At 39.4% G+C, this 20,685-nt stretch overlaps 1 protein-coding gene across 2 annotated transcripts in view; it reads left to right on the top strand.

The window, feature by feature from the left end:
• Positions 1-20,685, top strand: part of Nr3c2 (nuclear receptor subfamily 3 group C member 2) — a 341,763-nt gene that overhangs the window by 215,630 nt on the left and 105,448 nt on the right. For both annotated transcript variants that reach the window (XM_010632733.2, XM_010632735.3), the window contains exon 4: positions 16,526-16,642. In XM_010632733.2, coding sequence (XP_010631035.1) covers positions 16,526-16,642 — 117 coding nt within the window. The remainder of the gene's footprint in view (positions 1-16,525; positions 16,643-20,685) is intronic.

The following is a 20,685-nucleotide window of genomic DNA, read 5'->3' as shown; positions in this document are numbered from 1 at the left end:
AAAAAAAAAAAAAAAAAAAACGTATGAAATCTGGTTGCTGTGAACCCGGCAAAAATAAAATTTTTCCATTCTTTCTGGGATGTGCACGTGTCAGCTGTGAAGTCAGGTGGAGAGGTGCCTTTGGATGGGGCAGAGGTGGGATGTTTGGCAGTTTAGTGTGGCATCCCTATTTGATGTCATTAGAATCATAGACACATCAGTCTATATCCATTGGTTACCCTTCTCCAATGGCAGAGCAGTTAGTAATGTTTTGGTCTGTGGTTATCCTTTACAGTATAGCCTGAGATGCCTGTTCCAGAGTAGAATCAGTTTCTGCAGCATTTTTCCATGAAGGCATCAGTATCTTAAGGGAATTTCTAATATACGTGGACCAACAAAGTATGCACTCTGATGGAGTTCTTTGTATGAATCCCAGCTAAACTATCCACACCATTTAGCCTCTCTGAGCATGTCTTCATCAGTAAAATAGGGATAACATGGCCAATCTCAAAGGCCCTTTAAATTAAGCATTAAATTATTTGATGGGTGAAACACCTGTTACATGCTAGAAACTCAACAAATGTTAGTTCACTGACCACTGCCCTGAATAACCTATTAGTTTATCTAGATAACATATGTTTTTGCATAGTGGAGTACAACCCCATTAAATTCCTAGTACTGTATGTGTGTAAGGTGTAAGTCAGTCCTCCTGAAGAAGTGTTCCTCGTTCCTTGTGGACAACTTACTTGTCTTTTCTCATTGCATGCCATGTTGCATGTTTCTCAAGGTTAAAATCTTACAGCACCTGGATTGTTAATGTATTTTTAAATACTCACTAAAATATGCTTAACTTTAAGTCATGATGACTAGAAGATAAATACACACACACACACACACACACACACGTACATACATACGCACATTTTTTAAAAATGAAAGCAACTTTCACATCAATATGTTTATCTAGAAATTTTATACTTACTCCCATGGGGAAAACTCCTGAAGGGCCACAGGGGAAAGATAAGTCTAATCTGAATTCTAAATGAAAATTTTAGAATCCTAAAAACACAACTTCAAAAGCTTTGTGTTTCAAGGTGGCGAGGGCAGCCTGTGCCCCTGTGGGTTCCTTTTCCCCTGGCATTTTAAAGCCTGTTGATCGGGCTCACTCATAAACCTGGGCAGCAGGGGATCATTGTTCATTGGTCTATTATGGGCAGGCCAGACTGGTTTGAACCGAACGGAGGAAGTTAATTATCAAATGTTTTAGTTGGCTCCAGCAATGAATAACCAGTCCTTGTTGGACAGCAGGCCTACTGGCCAGGCAACATTATAAGATAGGGAGGGGGGCTGGGAAATGGCCCATCAGCATCTGCAATGGGGGAATTTGCGGGACGGCCCTAATCTGTTTCCCAGGTTGTTCGAACCAGTTCAAGAGCGGTTAAACAAGGTTATGTAAGGGACATGTGATGTCGCCCAAAATAGTGACTGCAAACACATGCTGCTGTTGCTGGGCAGTTGTCAACCACTTTAAAAAAAAAAAAAAAAATCTCCACCAGAACAACAAATAGGCCTTTAAAAATGAAAAGAAGATCTAAGCTCAAAATTTTAAAAGGGATTTGGTAAAATTGCCTTACTGATACTGAAAATGAATGACTTTGTTTTTATTTGCAAAAGAGAAGCTTTGATTTCTGGTTATTCCAGAGAACCCACTGGTAATTAAATAAAGAGGTTTTCTTAACGAGTTTGCTGCCTTGCTATAATGCTAAGTTCTCGTGTTTTAATGAACACAGCCTAACAGCCAAGCCCTTAGATGTGCTGACTTCGGACACATCACAGATTATTAAGCAACGTATCATTCCATGTCACAAACATGAAACCATTTTTATACATTACTGTCTCTTTTAGTTAAAAATCTCTTGCAGCTTTATGGGATGAAAAAGAAAATTCTATTTCACATAACATGGTAAGCATAAAAATAATGTTGTAAAGGAAAACATGACTCTGTGGTGAGCTTTGACAAGATTATTTTTTTAAGAAGGAAAACCAAAACAACAGGAAAGAGTTTAAAATATGCCTCAACTGTCATCCAGAGGTTGGTGGCCTAGCGCTTGGATTGCCATAGTAACCACAATCTGAGGGTTCCCTGTCTTTGAGTGACCTCCAGCCCCAGGGAAACTCAGAAGCAAGGAGCAGGCCTAGGGGATGTCAGCTGAGGGGGGAGCCATAGGCCCCCTGTGATGGGATTTGAGATGGGGAGCTCAGAACTCTGGAACTGGGGGGAACTGTGTGTCTCTGTACTGTTCAGATCAGAACTGCTGGGCTCTGCTGTTAGTCTCTCTCTCTACCTCTAAGGGTCTTGTTAAATAGCACTGTCTTTCCCCACCCAGATTCTGAGCAGATTGAAAAACAAAGGAGTGGCTGGTAGAAGATAGAATATCACCCTTTATTTTTTTTTGGAGGGGGGTAAATAAGTTGAAGAATATGACTTAGTGGTAAGAGCAGAAAGGTCCTGCAACATAAGCTCTAGAATTAGGCATAGGCACAGCTGGGCCTGGCCCAGTCTCCTCCAGGATCCTGCAGGCCCAGTCTCCACTGTCTAGGGAGTTTTGCCCCAGGGAAGAAGACCAAGCTGAAGCAAACAAGCCAGATTTATTCTCCAAAACCTACTGTTCAGAGCACAGTAAGGGAATGGGAATTTTCAAGTTTTCCCCTCTGGAGGGAAACGTCAAGAGTGTGGCACAATGGTTCCTGGGGTGGTGGCACCTCATTCTGAGGCCACAGAACTGCTTCTCTGAGGAGACAGAAAAGAAATGGACCCCTTCGGTGTCTTTACTTCTTGAAGTCAGGCCCTTGTGTGTAAAGGGAAATGTGTGATTAACTGGCTTTCTTTTTAAAAGAGTAAAACAGACATGGTAGGAAACAAAAAAACATAGAATTTGTAGGGATGGTGTAGGGGACCTAGGGGAGGGGATGAAGAAGGGATTGGGTAAAAGAATCAGAATTGTCTAGATATTATATATACATGTACCAATGCCCCAAAACAGATGTAATTATTATATATCACATGTATACACACATTCCAAAAAGTAAGCTAAGTTGGCTTTTAAAACAGAATTTTGGACATTCTGTCCAATCAGGGATCCCTTCAGTTCTCCTCCCAATTAAACATCTGTTCATGAGATCTAGTTCGAGCACCTTCTCCATGAATCCTTTCTTAAAGATTCTAAAGGGTGTTTGTAGGTGTTTTCCATGGTTTTACAGCTCTAGAACCTGATGCTTTTTCACATCGAATTTTCCTTTAAAAACCTTAGTGTTTTCCTTAATAAAAGCATACCACCCTTATCATCCAAGCTGGTAGAGGCCTGAGTATGAAGGAGAGAAAATGGAGTATCTTGAGGATAAAGTGTTTTCCCAGATGTACAGAGAGGGAGAGAACACTGTTGGGAGTTGAGGGAGGTGTGTATTCCTGAATATGTTCCTGATGTTCCTGAATATGAAATTAGCTGAGCTAGAGAGAAGCAGAAGTAGGACTCCTTCCTATCATATAAATTAAAAATAAGTAACGGGGAAGATTGTTAGGTTAAAAAGAGCCGAAAACCAGTACCAGACCAGAGCCACAGCAAGCCTTTATTATAGGGACAATCTGCCGGGCTATCTCTGAACAAAGGAGAAAGAGCAATATGGCCGAGACTAGGCAGTGAGTCTTATAGGAGCTGGGGTGTGGCTTACAGGAGCTGGGGTGGGGTCAAGTGATGTGGCGGCAAGGGGTTCCAGAAGCCTGTGACATCACTAGTTGCTAGGGAGGTAGCAAGTATCAGGTTACTCCTTTGGTGGGAAGAGGGGCATTTTGGGAAGAAGAAGGTTGCCCTTTTGGTGGAAGAAGCCATATTCTAAATGGAAAGCAGGGCATTATGGGAAGGAGAAAGCTGTTGTTTTATGTAGCATCCATCTCCAGGCAAGGAAAATCTAACAAAGATGTGTCTCAAGTATGACCTAGTGCTAAATACTCACCAAGACCAGACAGGCAGGAAGTTTAGGCTGTACACTTTGTTACCTATCTGTAATCTTAGGATGTCTGTAAGTTTCTTGTTTATGCTCAGGACCCACCTATATGTCTGTAGATGTCAGGAGAGATACAAATACACAGAGGATCGGTTGGTCAGTTTCTTTCAAGAAAATAAGCCATAAATATACTCTCCTTTCGCACCAGGAATAGTAACAATAGAACACCAAACCTAAAAATCACTGGATCATGCTCTGATGCAAGCCATAACTGCCACTCCTGAAATGGCAGGAAGTTACGCTGTGTCTGTGAGCGCTGCTCTGCGATGAGAGAATATGTCCTGAAGGGACATAGATTTGTGCTTCAGAAGGACCACTGGGCGGTCCCCGAGGAAGACGGCTCCACCTCCGTGGAGGTGCAGAGACCTGAACCTGTGCTCAGGGGAGCTGGGTTCCAGGGAAGTGTGTGCTTCTGAGCCCCTGCAGGGGGAGTGGAAGGCAGCACCGGGCCTGTCCCTTGTGTTCACTTCAACTGGAGCAGCTCTTTCTGTTGCTTTGTTTTCTTTTTAACATATCAAGATCTATGTAAGAGTTAATTAAAAAAAAAAGACTTTAAAGTCTAAGACTCCTTTGAGCTAGAAGTGGTAAAGTAGTAGAAGCCAGTAGGCTAGTTACAATCCCACTGTAATAGTGATATCATGCAGATATGAGTGATGGTGATAACAGCTGTAATAAAGACAGCAGCAATAGTGCAGTGATGAGGAGGACTGGCATTCATTTAACCCAGGGACTGTTTCAAGTGCCTTTGTGATATACTAGTCTTTGTGCCAACTCATGAGTTAGGCACTCCTGTAGTCCTGGATTTAACAAATCAGAGAGCTGAAGCACAAAACGTTAGATAACTTGTCTAAAGCCACTCAAATAGACCAAGGCTTCAACCTCTGTAATTCAAAAATTATGCAAAAGATGTTTAAATGAGGAGAGAAAGTACCAGTGAACATAGATGGGATTCAGAAGAAAGGAGAGGGAAGAGTCAGGACTTTGTGACCATTCCATGGAACAGAGTGAATTGTGAGGAGAGGGAGGTGAATCTGGGATGATGGCCAGGAGATTTCCCCTACACGAAACTTTAGCTTTAAAATTGGGACTATAAGAGGCTGGAAGGGGAGTCCTTATAGGGTAGGAACGTTCCATTTGTTTTGTGAACATGGGATTTGAAGTTGCAGAGAGATCCATGCAGAGTAATTTAGTGTACAGGAGCATGTGTGGGCCTGAAACCTAGAAGAGGGTGTGTTAGTCAGCCTTCTGACACTGTGACAGAATACCTGGGAGGAAAATTTTATTTTGGCTTATGGTTTCAGAGGCATCAGTCCATGGTCACTTGTCCTTGTTTGGACCTATGGCAACACAGTACATCAGAACAGGATCATCTGACAGAGGACACCTGTTTATAGCATGGCAGCCAGGAAAGAGAGGAAGAGTACACTTTCAGTGACTTATCTCCCTCCCACTTGGCCACACCTCCCAAAGGCTCTTTAACCTCCCATTCGTGTTGTAGACTGGTGACTAAGCCTTTGGGGGATACTCCAGACCTGAGCTACAGCAGAGAGATAAAGGCTGTGTTCTCAGAGTGCTGGCAGTTCCCTGGACATCCTCTCAATACCACATCATGTAGCCTATGGCTTGCTCCTGTCTACTCTCTGCCTGAGCTTTATCCCAGCTAGACGAGTTGCTCCCTGCACCTTCAACAGTGTATTTTACTCTCCCTCAGCTATTCCTTTGTTTGAGATGCTCTACACCTGCCTTCTCCGTGTTTCAAATTCAAAACATTTTCTGGGGCTTGCCTCAGATGTTTTCTTTCCCTGTAAATATTTCCTTATCCCTCACTCAGTCAAAGCATTTCCTTCTTTAAAGTTACACTATATCAATACCTCATATCTTAATCCTTTCAGCTTTTCCAGTCTCACCCCACCTCCTAGAATATGGGTCTTGGCAGGAGTGGAGTACATTTTGCTTCCTTATTATGCCCTGCCTTAAAAATCTTTTTTTTTTTTGGTCTAGGGTGTGGATAGCTTACTGGAAGACTAGTATTCTTCAGGCCCTGCGTTCAGTCCCCAACACTGTAAAATAAAACAACAAAATTTAAATCAAATACCTCTTTTTTAACAATAATTCCTAGAGGCCTTGGTCCTCAACCTACTGTATTTGTGTGCTATCCTACATTCTCTGACCAGCTAGGGTGTAATTTTACTCAAGAGATTCATTCTTCTTACTTTTAAGGGTTTTAATATTAAGTAAGATGAGAAAATAGACAGAAGATGTCAAGAGCAACAATACAAGGAAGTCATAACTTTCCAGACTCTTACAACGCACTCATAATCTGGGCCCTTGTCTAGCATTCTTAGCAGAGCTGCAGACAGATCCGAGAGTCTCAGCTTTGCGTCCGTGTTTACTTTAAGGATATAGTTCAGCCCTCTCACGTCCTTGCCAGCTTTTAGCAGAAGTCGACTGGAAGATGGGATCAGAAGTTAATAGTGTTTGTCTTGTCTCAAGTGGGCCCTTTTCATCTCTAGGCCTTCCTCCCTCCGTGTGATACTCCGTGCCTGCAGGAAGTACTTTACTCACTTGTAGTTAAAGAGTTGGCTATATTTGTTCCTTGAATTTTCTCACTGTGCTTTTCAAAAACAAAGTGAGCCAACCAAATAGATGACAGGCGATAATGCCTCTACTGCCGTTTTATGTTGGAGTCTTCAAGCGTTGTGCTTCTTAACATACGTGTGTATATGTGCATCTGTATTTTGTTTTCATTTGAATGCATTCCTACAAATTCCTTCATTCACTTGAAACCTCCTACAAAGTAGACGTTAATGCATTGGGAAACCTTTGTATGCATTGGGAAACCAAGACTTAGAAATGTCAGCAACCCAGGTAAGACCCATGGTTTCTTGGTGACTGAGCTACAGATCCGAACCCATGTGTTTACAAAACCTGTGTCTTCTCCTTGCTGCATCTCATTTGCTGGCTTCTCTGTGCTTCCAGTACTAGGGCTTGAAGGCCAACATGTTACCCAGTCTGCCTTTTCTCATTTGGGACCAGCGCAAGTATAATGAGTAGTCAGTTTTTATTTCAACATAATCAAAAAATTTAAAAATAATTTTTATTGACTTCAGAGACTTTTAAAATAATGAAGTTTCTACTGGATTATTCAACAGTTAAAAGACACACCATAGTTTTAAAATAGTAGAGGAGAAAAGCAATGCCTTTGATTTGTGTTTTGTTTTTAAACTCAACTTTGTTGTTTTGCTTTGTATTTTAAATCTTTAAGGTATTTTTTTTTCATTTGAGTACTTTTCCAGGTTTTTAGAAATCTGCTAATTTATATTTCATGTGTACTTACTGACCATCTTGGTGCTCCATCTGGATTGATTCTAACCTGGAAAACACTCTGTTTTCTAAGATGACTGCCTTTTCCCTAAACACTGCCACAGCCTAAGGCAAGACATGCATTGAGCTAGTACATGCAGGTGGGTGAGCACTACTAGGCAATCTTCATTCTTAATACAAGATGCTTTTACATCCAGATGAGTTTATAATAACCACAGTTTATGGCAACCTAACCAACTTCAGTGAGGAATGATGTGGGCTGTGTGGGGAAAAGATTTAGAACCCAGGACACCAAAAAGGCACAGAATCTGAGCTTGAAGTCCTTCCCTCAGGTTAAGCTGTTGCTGCCTTTCATGGATCCATCTACAGCTTCCTTGCAAATCCTGATAATTCTTTTCCTAAGGGCTGTGTTTACTCCCCAGACACTGATACAAAATACCTAAAGAATACAACTGAAAAGAGAAGCAGTTTACTTTGGCTCAGACTTTCAGTCTACTAATGACTGGCTCCATGGCAGAGACATCATGGCAGGACAGGTAGGGGAATGCTGCTCACCTCAGGGCAGCCAGGAAAACAGAGAGAAGGGAGGAGCCAGAGCCAGACAGGAAGGGGCTGAGGACCTGATATGCCCTCCAAGGCCACACCTAGAGACCTACTTCCTCCTGCTGGGCCCCGCCTGCTAATAGCCCATTCCATGGTGAACCCATTGATTACTTCATTGATGATGCAAAGACCTCTCTGTCTCTTACCTCTGAACTTTTGTGGATTGAGCCCTTAATAGTCTTTGTGGGATGTTTCCTATTTAAATGAAAGTTACGGGTAAAGGAGTGGGGCGATCAAAAGATAGAATGCTGGGGATGAAGCAGAAATGTCTTGTATGTGTAACTCTTATGTAAGCCACTTACTTGGGAGGGAGTATGTTTGTGTGAATATTCATTACTGTGGATTTGTCTCTGCAAACCTTGCATACCTAGTGTAAGAATGTGTAAGTTCTGCAAGTTTTACTGCGTTTTAGTTTACTGGTATAGTATTCTTTCTTTTTTAAGAAAACATTTATGGAGCAGCTGTGTGCCAGGCAGTGCATCATCTTTACTCTTCTCCATTAGCTTAAAAACTTAATACTCCACGGTGCTGGGGTAGATTATCAGAGTACCTGTAGATGAATGCTTAGCAAATTTCATCCAAAAGTTTAAGAGAATATTTTGGAATGATGAAATTATATTCCTTTTACTTTAAGCTGTTTTTTTCTCTTTGTTTCTATATTGTAAAAGTATATGCTTTTTTCCTTTGTAGTATCTATTACAGTGTGTGTGACCAGCTAGATGGACAGAACTTTCTCCATATTTTAAGGGAAATAATGGTAATCTATTTGGAAATTGTAGGACTTTTGCATTTACCTAAGCTTTTGATTTACTTAGTTTCCAAATTTTTGTTGAGATTCCTAAGTATTTATGCATATTAGCATATTAGTATCAAAAGGACAGGTAATAGATTTTTAAACTTGGTCAAAAGTGATCACTGGATTCCATTTTTATTGAAATAGACCATTGATGTTTGTTTTCTTCCAAAAGAAAGCATATTCAATGCTGGTCATGTCTTACTACTATTTCAAGGAGTTCAGCCATTTATGTAACTAGCCCTTGGGTTTATCTGTTATTATGCATAACCAAAAAAAGGCAGTAATGCAAAAGGTTCACTACTTTTGAAGGGAGCTTTTTATCGAAGCTGAATTTTATGTTCTTATTTCCACAAGACTGAGGCTTCAGTGAACTTGCCCATGTATTTCCTGCTTTTTACCTCCTGAACACTGAGGAATGTTCCGGTTCCTGGCCTCCTTGTGGTTGGACACGATCATTGCACCGGATCTGAGCAGTGACCACTGACCTTTCTGGGCTGGAGTCTAGCTTGCCTAACTCAGATTCTCCTGACTTGCCGTGAGCCTGGCAGTTTTCACAGTGGTGGCTGTTCCCATCATCCCAGGCCCTGGAATGAGAAAGCATGCAACAGAATTCCCATCCCATCTGCAGCTGCTTAATTTCTGATTTTCCTCCATTGCTTGGCTTAGTTCATTGTCATTAACTTCTATTGCTTATTATTTCATTCATAGTTTACTTTTGGATTGGGTTTTTTTTTTCCTTCCTAATTTCTTATGGTAGAATCTTAGACCACCAGTATTAAACTCTTTTCTAATACAAACTATAATATAAAGATACATTGTTTTCACTAAATACGTTAGCTGCAAATTTAATATGTTAATATGAAATATTTAGTCACTTCTCTTGTTTTCTTCTTGGCCCTATAAATGTTTTAGAAATGTGTCATTTAATTTTTAAGTACCTGAGGGCTCTCCTACACATCTTTCTGTTGCTTACTTTGAATTTTATTCCTTTGTGATTAGAAAATTACATATGATTTCAATCCTTTTAAAATTTCAGATTTAAAAAAATTTCATATCTGCTCATTGTATGTTCTGTCTCAGTGAAGATTCCATGTACAGTGGGATTGTGACTAGCCTGCTGGCTTCTACTACTTTACCACTTCTAGCTCAAAGGAGTCTTAGACTTTAAAGTCTTTTTTTTTTAATTAACTCTTACATAGATCTTGATATGTTAAAAAGAAAACAAAGCAACAGAAAGAGCTGCTCCAGTTGAAGTGAACACAAGGGACAGGCCCGGTGCTGCCTTCCACTCCCCCTGCAGGGGCTCAGAAGCACACACTTCCCTGGAACCCAGCTCCCCTGAGCACAGGTTCAGGTCTCTGCACCTCCACGGAGGTGGAGCCGTCTTCCTCAGGGACCGCCCAGTGGTCCTTCTGAAGCACAAATCTATGTCCCTTCAGGACATATTCTCTCATCGCAGAGCAGCGCTCACAGACACAGCGTAACTTCCTGCCATTTCAGGAGTGGCAGTTATGGCTTGCATCAGAGCATGATCCAGTGATTTTTAGGTTTGGTGTTCTATTGTTACTATTCCTGGTGCGAAAGGAGAGTATATTTATGGCTTATTTTCTTGAAAGAAACTGACCAACCGATCCTCTGTGTATTTGTATCTCTCCTGACATCTACAGACATATAGGTGGGTCCTGAGCATAAACAAGAAACTTACAGACATCCTAAGATTACAGATAGGTAACAAAGTGTACAGCCTAAACTTCCTGCCTGTCTGGTCTTGGTGAGTATTTAGCACTAGGTCATACTTGAGACACATCTTTGTTAGATTTTCCTTGCCTGGAGATGGATGCTACATAAAACAACAGCTTTCTCCTTCCCATAATGCCCTGCTTTCCATTTAGAATATGGCTTCTTCCACCAAAAGGACAACCTTCTTCTTCCCAAAATGCCCCTCTTCCCACCAAAGGAGTAACCTGATACTTGCTACCTCCCTAGCAACTAGTGATGTCACAGGCTTCTGGAACCCCTTGCCGCCACATCACTTGACCCCACCCCAGCTCCTGTAAGCCACACCCCAGCTCCTATAAGACTCACTCCCTGGTCTCAGCCATATTGCTCTTTCTCCTTTGTTCAGAGGCAGCCCGGCAGATTGTCCTCATAATAAAGGCTTGCTGCCTCATATATAATTGGAAGTTCTGCCATTAGATGCCTAGATATTTCAGTATGTTTAATATCCATTTGATAGATATCTCCAATAACATTCTTTGTCTTTGGAAATATCCTTTGTCTTTAAGTCTTCTTTTTCCGATTTTAAAATAGCCACATTAGGCTTCTTATGCTAAAGTTTGTCTGGTATGTACTTTTCCATCCTTTAACCTGTAATTTGTTTGTGCTTTTTTAATGGAAAAGGCACAAGGGCTGGGGATTTAGCTCAGTGGTTCCACTGCCTACCTCACAAGCACAAGGTCCCGAGTTCAATCCCCAGTACCAAAAATAAATAAATAAAAGGCATTTTAGCACATATTTGAGTCTTTTTAAAACAATCTAAACCATTATCTTTGACTTTCAAGTATTTAAACCATTTACATTTAATGAAATTACTGCTGTACTTAGGATAATATATTTTACTTTGCTATTTTTCCTTTTTTTTGTTGTTGTTTTTTGGGGGTTTTTTTGGGGGGGGTACTGGGGATTGAACTCTAGTCCTTGCACTTATGAGGCAGGCAGCAAAACCATTGAGCTAAATCTCTGGCAGTGTTTTTCCTTTTATGTCTTCCTAAATGGTACATTTTTCAGTATTCCACTTTATAACTCTCTTGTGTCAAGCTACATTTATTATTTTTTAATGGCTGTTTCATGGCATATGCATCAGTGATATAAAATACTGATTTCTTGCCTAAGTTACTAGGTTTGGAGAGGGGATTGTAAATTTAAATTTTTGGTAAGTTCTTAGATGATTCTGACACAATTGGTAGAAGGGCCATACTTTGAGAGCCACTGCTCTGGAGATCATAGGATATATTCTTTACTTACAGTCTACCTGAAGTTAGTTTATTCTATTTCAAATATAATGTAAGAAACTTACACCATGCTTGAGTGTCTAGCATATTGTTAATTCTAACTAATGAACATTTTAATTTTAGATACTATAATTTTCAGTTATTTGATTTCCATTTGTTTTGTATTTCTTTGTACTGCTTTTACATTTTCTGACACTAACAGCTCCCCATTTCTTTACCACCTTTACTCATCTTTTCTTGTATATTCTAACACATATATTTTTAAATCTTTATGTGATGATTCCAAACTCTGGATTATTTTTGTAAGTACATTTCTGCTTGTTAATTTTTCTATTGACTTTGGTTCATATATTCTGGATTTTATTATATTTCTCTAGAATATTAAGTTTTAGTGGTCAGTGTTTTTCTTCTCCCCCTTATTGTAAATTGGTCTATTTTGCCTTAATCCTGGGGCATTGTATTTCTTTGTAGAGCATAAACCTTCTGGAATTTCAGTGGAAAACCTCAGGCATTTATTGAGTCTTCTTAATTTATTAGGCTTCAAACCGTATCCCCGGTAATTCTGGCAGCAGCTGAAATGTCTACAAATATATTCAGCCTTAGGTTATTGTTTTACCCTTAAAACCTTTAGAGTCTTAGGATCATTTCTGAAGTCACCCAACAATTCTGAGGGAGTTAACCTGTGTATTTATTATCTCCACCCTTCTTTTAGGATCGTGTGCCTATCTGTGATGGCAGTCGCAGAGTCTGTCCTGTGCTTTGTTAGACAGTTAAGACTGAGTTTTTTGTTTGCACCGTTTGGAATATAAAACCTTCAGGGAAAAGTCACTCAGACACAAAATCTTACCTAAGATGATTTTTCAAGAGTCAATTTTCTTCCAGTTTCTGCCAGCTTTTAATCACCCCCCAATGCTTTCAAATCACTAAATCAATATCTGTGTCTACCTCTGGCTCTGGCTCTCTCTCTCCCCCGCTCCCCTCTCTCCCCTTATCCCTTCTTTCCTTCTCCTCTCTTCTTTCTCGTGTGTGTTTGTGTGTGTGTGTGTGTGTGTGTGTGTGTGTGTGTGTGTGTGTGTCCTTCTCTGTCTCTCTGTATAGCTCTAGGATACCCTACTTACCTTTACTAGAAAGTTCATAGTTACGGGTGGGAAGTTGATCTGTTTGAAGATATTCTGCCATTACTACGAGTAGAATTCTTCTCAAAATGAACATGTCACATGAAGAAGAAATAAATCTCTCTTTGACTACTAAGATTTCTTTTTAACCCAGGAATATTCCTGTGCCTGTATATTTTGATTTATGCATATCCACCCACTTGGATGGGGCTGTCACTTTCATGAGAATGGTTCGTAGTGTCCCCTACTTCCATTCTGTCTACCTACAAAATAACCTTAAGATTAACATTTCTAAACTGCAGCTCTGGACCTAGCACTCTGTTAGCAGAACTCCATAGTGACACTCCATTGCCTGATGAAGGGAATCTGAGTTCCTTAGCATGTCATTCAAGGCCACCAACTCTCTGGTCCAAAGCATCATGGTTGTCAGCCCTATGTTAGGTTTTACCTAGGAAATTACCACGCAAAGCCCAAGTTGTGACTTCTTCTGGGTTAACTATCTTAATAAAGAAACAACATAATGTTCAAAAGTCATTATCAAAAATTTAAGTCAACTAGGTACATTCTCAATTTTGCTGTTTCTATTGTTATTGTTGCTTTAATATAGATTAAGGGGTGAGACGCATGTTACATATTCATGTAGGTGAAATTTAAATCTGTAATGTTTATATAACTAAAAGCAAGAATGACATAATTCTCTGAAATCTGTTATGATATGTCTAGTTATCTCTTACATTTCTTGTATCCTGTATGTGAAATATAGGAATGCTGAATTGGGAAGAAAATCATTCTGAAGTTACAATAATACGGATTTTTAAAGGATATTCCTTATAAAAAACAATGCTTACAAAACAATCCCAGCTTTTGCAAGTCCCTATTTTTGAATGCCCAGAGGAGAAAATCACACAGCATGTCCTAAAGGACCATTTTTAAACACAATCTTATATGCCTACAACCTAAAAGATGTGGATATGGATAGTGTTTATTCACAGAAGTGGAAAGGACCTTACATCTGATTAATCCTTTATACAAATGCTTTGTGGCCTTGTACGCATAAGAGGTTACCCATAGATACTTTGTGAATTGAATTAAATTAAAATAGCATTCAGTTACTTCTTTTGACTTTATTCAGTTTATTGTGAGTTATAAATGAAATCTGTGGTTTGGTATTCAGTCTTGTACCATGCAAAAGGCACATACTGCTGGTTGCCAATGGAAATTCTGCCTGGTAAAGAAGTATGCTTCACTTAAAGAATGTTTCCATGCGTGTTATTTCCAAAGAGCATTTTCAGCGCCCTGTGAGACCACCAATAATTTATACTGCTAGTTGCTCTTTAGAAAACCCTTTGGCCCTGAAGTACAGCAATATTATCAGACTTTCTGAATTCTGCTTCCATTTCTACCTTTTTGGAAAGTCAGTTCTAGGTTGAGTTTCTTCTGGTGAACAGTACCAGTAACAGTAATTGTCTGTGTTGTAGAGTTGTTCTAAGGTTTAAATAAGATAGTACTCTAATAGGGCTTTAAATTTTTGTTTAAAAGTGGAAACTTTATGCAGCATCATGAAATACTACATTAATCAGTGGCTGGTTTTTTTGTATAGGTATTGATTACCTGTGTGGAATTACCTACATCTACCTGTATTCATTAAGAACCTTTCTAAGATATATTAGGTTATTATAGTGATAGAGTTTAGTTTGGTCACTTTAATAGATTTCCCTCTTTTATTACCGTCGTTTTATTGTTTTTTATTATCAAGATTTACAGTAATGCCACAGAGTGTGTGCCCTAGAGTGTTACTCTAATTACATTAATTGATACACATTATTTTTATTATAATTAGTGATTCTCAAACAAGGGGTCCTGATAGCTCTGGGCCAGAGGGAAGACCCAAACTCTTTCGCTGTGTTAACAGTGATCCATCTCCCTCTCTCATTTGCATATTTTCAGTGATCCATGGCTCAGCACCCAGATCCCTTTTCTTTGCAGTCTGTACTCACCTAGCAGGTGACTCCCCCAGGCCTCATAACTTACCACAGACACCATACACTGATTTCATTTCCAGCCCAGACGTCCTCCTCACGCCCAGCCCAGTATCTGGTGCTGAGATCTCCACCTGGATGCCCATCAGGCATCACAGCCTGAACAGTTTATGCTCAACACTGATCTAGGGTAGCCGCCCACCCACAAGTTCTTCGCATCTTCCCCGTTTTAACTAATGGTTGAACGAGTTGTTCAACCCAACAATTTCCTCTTTGCTCCTTCAGCACATCCTGGCAGTTCTACATTCTGAGTACGTCTAGGATCTCACCACATCTCACCACCATCACACTGACCCAACCCACTCTGATTTTTCCCTGACATTATAATCATTGCTCCATGTCCCTAGCCTTTCTGTCGCGAGCCCTAGTCCACCACAAACCCTGTGCAACATGCTGTTCAGTCTGAGTCCTCTGGAGGGGCTTCTCTGCTCCAGGCCCTCTTGCCTAGTGGCTTCCTCTCTCGCTCAGAGAAACAGCCAAAATCTAGACTGACTTTTAAGGTCCTGTCATCGGCATCATGTTAGCTCTGCACTGCTGCCTCTCTTATTCTCCACTGTTTCCCTCCTGCTCATTCATGCTCTTGTCCTTGTTATTCCTCAGATAGGCTAAATAATCCCAGTTCGTACCCTACCTCATTTGCTTTCCTTTCTGCCTGTTATATTCTCTGCCCTGCAATGACTACACAATTAGATTGAAGGACCCTTAGATATTCATTTAAAAATCACCTTCCTGTGAATCTCTACCCATGCACAGTAAAGTTTCAAAATTCGATGTAACCACTCGGCCATGTGCCCCTTCTCTTCATTTTTCTCTCTAGCACTTAATTACTGTCTAACCTTTTCTATATTTCATGTATTGTCTGTCTCCACTAAATTGAAAGAAAGTTAACAAGAGCAGAGACATTGAATCTGTGCTCATTGTTAGATCATTATTGTTTCTACCAGTACCTAATACCTAGTAGATATCCAGTAAGTAATTCTGAATAAATTAATAATAGGGCTGGCCTACACTTTCATATTTTGCCAGTAGATTCCACTCTCTAACTATGCTGTGCCCACATCTGACACACACACACACACACACACACACACACACACACACACACACACACACACACACACATATACTGGATGCATTTACAGGATGAAAGAGCTAAACATTTCCAACTCTTGGACCTAAAGGTCTTCCCAGTGAAATTATATATGGGAAATCATCAGTAGTGGGTAGGCTTTGCAGCCTAAATTGATGAAGTAGGCCCTTGTTTGAATTAGTTCCATTTTAATATTGGAAGGATATTTGCACTATTGTCTGAATCCATGCAGCTATCTGTGAAACTAAAACAGTGGGGGAAGGTGACTCTTAGAAAATAATGTGCTTGGAAATCAGTGTATTGTTAGCACAGGTACACAGAATTCTCAACTCATTGAGTTGACCACCCACTTCTCCATATTATCCATAGATAGTGTTTTGACTTCTTCTGTTTTAAAGAGATTTCAAAGTCAGCAACTGGGTGTGTCATATTCTCATTGTACTTATTAATGTTTTATACTAGCATGACAGTCATCTTAACAATTGTTTCTGTTATTATTAAATCAGGGCAACACAACTATTTATGTGCTGGAAGGAATGACTGCATCATTGATAAGATTCGACGAAAGAATTGTCCCGCCTGCAGGCTTCAGAAATGTCTTCAAGCTGGAATGAACTTAGGAGGTGAGTTCAATAGTCTTACTTTTATAAAAACTGTTCATAAGAGATATAATTTGGATTAATAAGAAATAAGAAATTTTGATCTAGGTACTCTCCAAATTAGAGGTGGGAAGCTAACACAATGCAAAGGTTTTCAAAAATCTAACAAGTCCTGTTTTTGTGCCAAATACTTCAGGAGGAATGTATTTCTTAGTCGGAATTAAAAGAAGATGTGTTGTATGGCTATAGTTCTTGTGAATTTTTCAAGCCGGCATTTGCAAAGTTTCAAGAACTGGGCATTCAACCAAAACTGAAATAAAAATGAATGACTTTTTACATAAAACCATAGCTAACAGTTTTTATTGCCATATCTACTGAGAAATAAGATCTAGACATGATAAAGTTAAACAGGAATATATTCTTAACTCCAAGGGTAACGTTTGTGAAAGAGTCTTTTAAAATATTAACAGAGGCTTACCAAAAGAGGCTAAGAGGGAAAAAGACTAGAACCAAGTGCAAAGGTGTACAATGTTTATGGATGGGAAGCCTTGGCCTCCAAAACGCATGAGTATATCCTAAGTTAATTTTAGATAGAATCTAGTGCTAAGAAAAATGCCAATTAATTAAGTTCCTATAGAACAACTAGAAAAATTCTGGAAAAGACAAATAATACAGGTAACAATCCCTACCAGACATAAAACATACTATACAGTCACTATACTTAAAATATGCAGCATATTTTTGACTGTCAGACATATCAACAGAAAGTCAATAAGTAGATATGCAAAATATGGGAAATTTTATATAATAAAGCTGGCACTTCCGATCAGTGGGGTATTCAGTAACATGTATTGTGACAAACTGCATAACCATCAGGAACAAGAAAGTTGAATCTATCTCTTACTCTACACCAAAATAACCTGGGGCCTTCAGAGATTTGAACTTTGAGAACAACCACAGAAGTACTGAAATAAAACATAATTTTAAAAATAACTGTGAAAAGACCTTTCCAAGTACGAAATAAAAGCAAAAAGCTGAGAAAATCACCTACTATTTACAAATTAGATATTGTTGGCTATATAATAAGAAACTAGAGAGACATACTTGCAATTTATAGACAAAGGTTAATTTCTCTTGTAAAGGACTGCTACAACTCCATGAAGAAAAGAAGCCAACCCACTAGGAAAATGAATAAAGATTATAAAAACAACATTCAGAGATAAAAAATAAACAATTGGTTCATGAAAAAAATCCTAATTATACTAAGAGAAATTTAAAATGTAATGGGATACACATGGGTTGATGAGATTTTACCAGTTAGAAAAACTAAAATATTTTTATGACCTTCTTTGATGAAAATACAGGAGTAAAGGCACAGTGCGTTGTGGTCTGAAGCATTCTAGGTGAGAATATAAACTATGGAGAACAATTCAGTTTAATAAAAGGTTTAAAGCATACATACACTTGGACTCAACAGTTCCACTTTCAGAAATGATTTCAAGTATATCTCACAACAAAAGAAATATGTGTGTAAAGTGCTCCATGTAACATCATTGCATCAGAAACACCTTGAACATCAGTCTGTTTGAGAATGACTCATTACAGAACACTTTGACAACATTAGTAAAAGTAAAGGAAGTCCCTGTGTGTGATAACATGGATTTCCCTCCAGAATATTGTTTAGCAGAAGACATCAAGTTACACGTTAATTATTTGTATGTTATGAGTTTTATCTGTATTTTAGAAAAAGAGCACACATTGTATAGAACATTTTGGTGTGACACACAAGAAACCGGGAAGGGTGCTTTCTCCATAGAAGGACTTGGGTAGCTGGAAGACGAGGAAAGGAGCTCTGATTGTCACCATACATCCTTCTGTGCCTTTGACTTTGGAAGTATGTATTCTGCACACATATCACCTGTTTTTAAAAAAAGTAATTTTAAAGATGAAAATTCATTTTCTTTGGTGAGTGAATCAACTGGCTGATGAGTCAAGGAGCAGGGAATAAACATGGTAGCTAGAGAACAGAGCAATTCATCTCAGATGTCAGGAAAAGGGTGATTACTGTAGGGATGGGAGCTCTCATTCTGCCGCTCACTGACCTTGTCATGGCAAGCAAGTTATCCCAGGGCCTGTGCCCCACTCTGATCTTCCACTGGAATGGATCAGCATGCCTGTCTCAGGATTAAACGAAGATATGCATGATGAAAAGAAAGCGACTGCTCAATACGTGTTGGCTATGTTAGTCAACTTTTCATTACTGTTACAAAATGCCTGAGGTACTCCGCTTTACAAAAAGAGGAGAGGTTTATTTTTGCTCAGTTTTGCACATTTTGGTCGATGCTAGATTAGCCCCGTTGCTTTTGGACCTGTGGTGAGACAGCACATTGCGGCAGCACTGTGTAGCAAGACTGTCTCCTGACCAAGATACAATAGAGAGAAAGAAGAGAGAGCTGGCAAACCAGTATTCCCCTCAAGACCCTCAAGAGCATACAGTCTGTGACAGGAAGTCCTCTCCCTAGGCCCTCTCTCTTTAGGGTTACTCTTCTAGCAGTAGTGCCATGGGCTGAGGGTCAACCCTGTAATAACTGGGCCTTTGGGAGACACCAAACCGTAGCAGGCATGGGGACAGTGAAGATGGTCTCTTTCATATATTGCAAGTGCAGCCTGAGGTACATCCTCCTTGCAGCTTCCTGAGAATGCTCATACTTTATCTTATTTAACGTTCCTCTGAACTTCCAGGAGATTTATTCTAGCCCCCTGCTTTGGTGATGGTGAGCCTGTGGTGCTCAGAGAGGTTAAATGACTTGTCCAGAGATGGCACAGGCAGTGAGATTATGAATCCAGTTCTTACATCTCCAGGCTCCTGGTCTGGTGTTTCTTGTGAACCACTCCACTACTTATTTCAGATGTCCAACTCATCACAGATGTGACATGAAAGATCAGCCTTTGTAGGTGGTGTGTGAGGATCAAAAAGGATTAGTAATGATTTAAAACCTAGACATGGTACAAGGTGGTACCATTGATTATAAAGTGACTTGGTCTATTTAATAAAATCCAACACCTGGGGTTTTTTAAAGTAGCACATACTAGAAAGATATGTTTTAAAGGATCTACATAGAATTGATATTACTTTATAAATATTATTTAATACATATATAGACCTATGTATATGTGCATAATATTACTATGTTCCATAAAATATAGGTACTATTATCACTTAGGGATGCCGAATTGATTCAGTAACCTTTAGTTACTCAACCTCTATTCTGTTGAAATTTTGGGCCAGTTTTTTCCTGTTTTTTTTTTAGAGAGCTGACCTGTGCATGGTGGGATATCAGTCACATTAACATCCCTGAATAGTTTCTGCTAGATGCCAATATCCAAAATTGCTAAATGTCTTCTGGCGGCATTGAACCCTGTTGGTTTATTAGCTGTGATAATAATACCAACCACTGTTGATGTTAGATTTTTTTTTCTAGATTACAAATTCCATCAGGGAGGAATTTGTGTCCTTTTTTTTTTTTTTTAATTTATTTGCAGTGATTATAACCATGCCTGACATACTGGTGTTCAGTAGCTACTTGTTGACTTTATGGCATTTTGGAGAGCTTGATGTGTTCCAAGCACTGTAAGAAACTTTCCTAGCACTGAAGGTTTGATGATTTGAATCCATAAAATAAACTGACAGCAGGCAGATTAGTAGGAGAAAAAGCATGCAGTTTTACTGACATACAGGCACACAGGAGTCTCATAAAGGATGAAGCTCATAGAAAGCTAAATGATAGAAGCTTAAAGATCCTGTTCATAGAGAGGGGATGAGGGGGAAATGGGTGGTTTTCTAGAAAGAGTAAATAATTTCAGGAACAATGAATGGGCTTGAAGGACAGACAGTAAGTAGCCTGGGACAAAATTTGTTTAGCTTGGAGTGTGATATTTGATTTTGAGTCTTTTTTATGATATGAGTTTACTCTTCCTTGGCTGGTGGAGTATAAGGGAGGGAAGAAAGACAACAGTGGTGTTGCTTTTTTTTTTTTTTTTTGTGAATCTGGTCTTTTGGTAGATAA

The sequence above is a fragment of the Fukomys damarensis genome, unplaced genomic scaffold, assembly GCF_012274545.1.
Source record: "Fukomys damarensis isolate Sample0158 unplaced genomic scaffold, DMR_v1.0_HiC HiC_scaffold_38, whole genome shotgun sequence".
In the NCBI taxonomy this organism is placed as follows: Eukaryota; Metazoa; Chordata; class Mammalia; order Rodentia; family Bathyergidae; genus Fukomys; species Fukomys damarensis.
The sequence above is the reverse complement of the archived record's forward strand: the minus strand, read 5'-3'. Positions and strand labels throughout refer to the sequence as shown.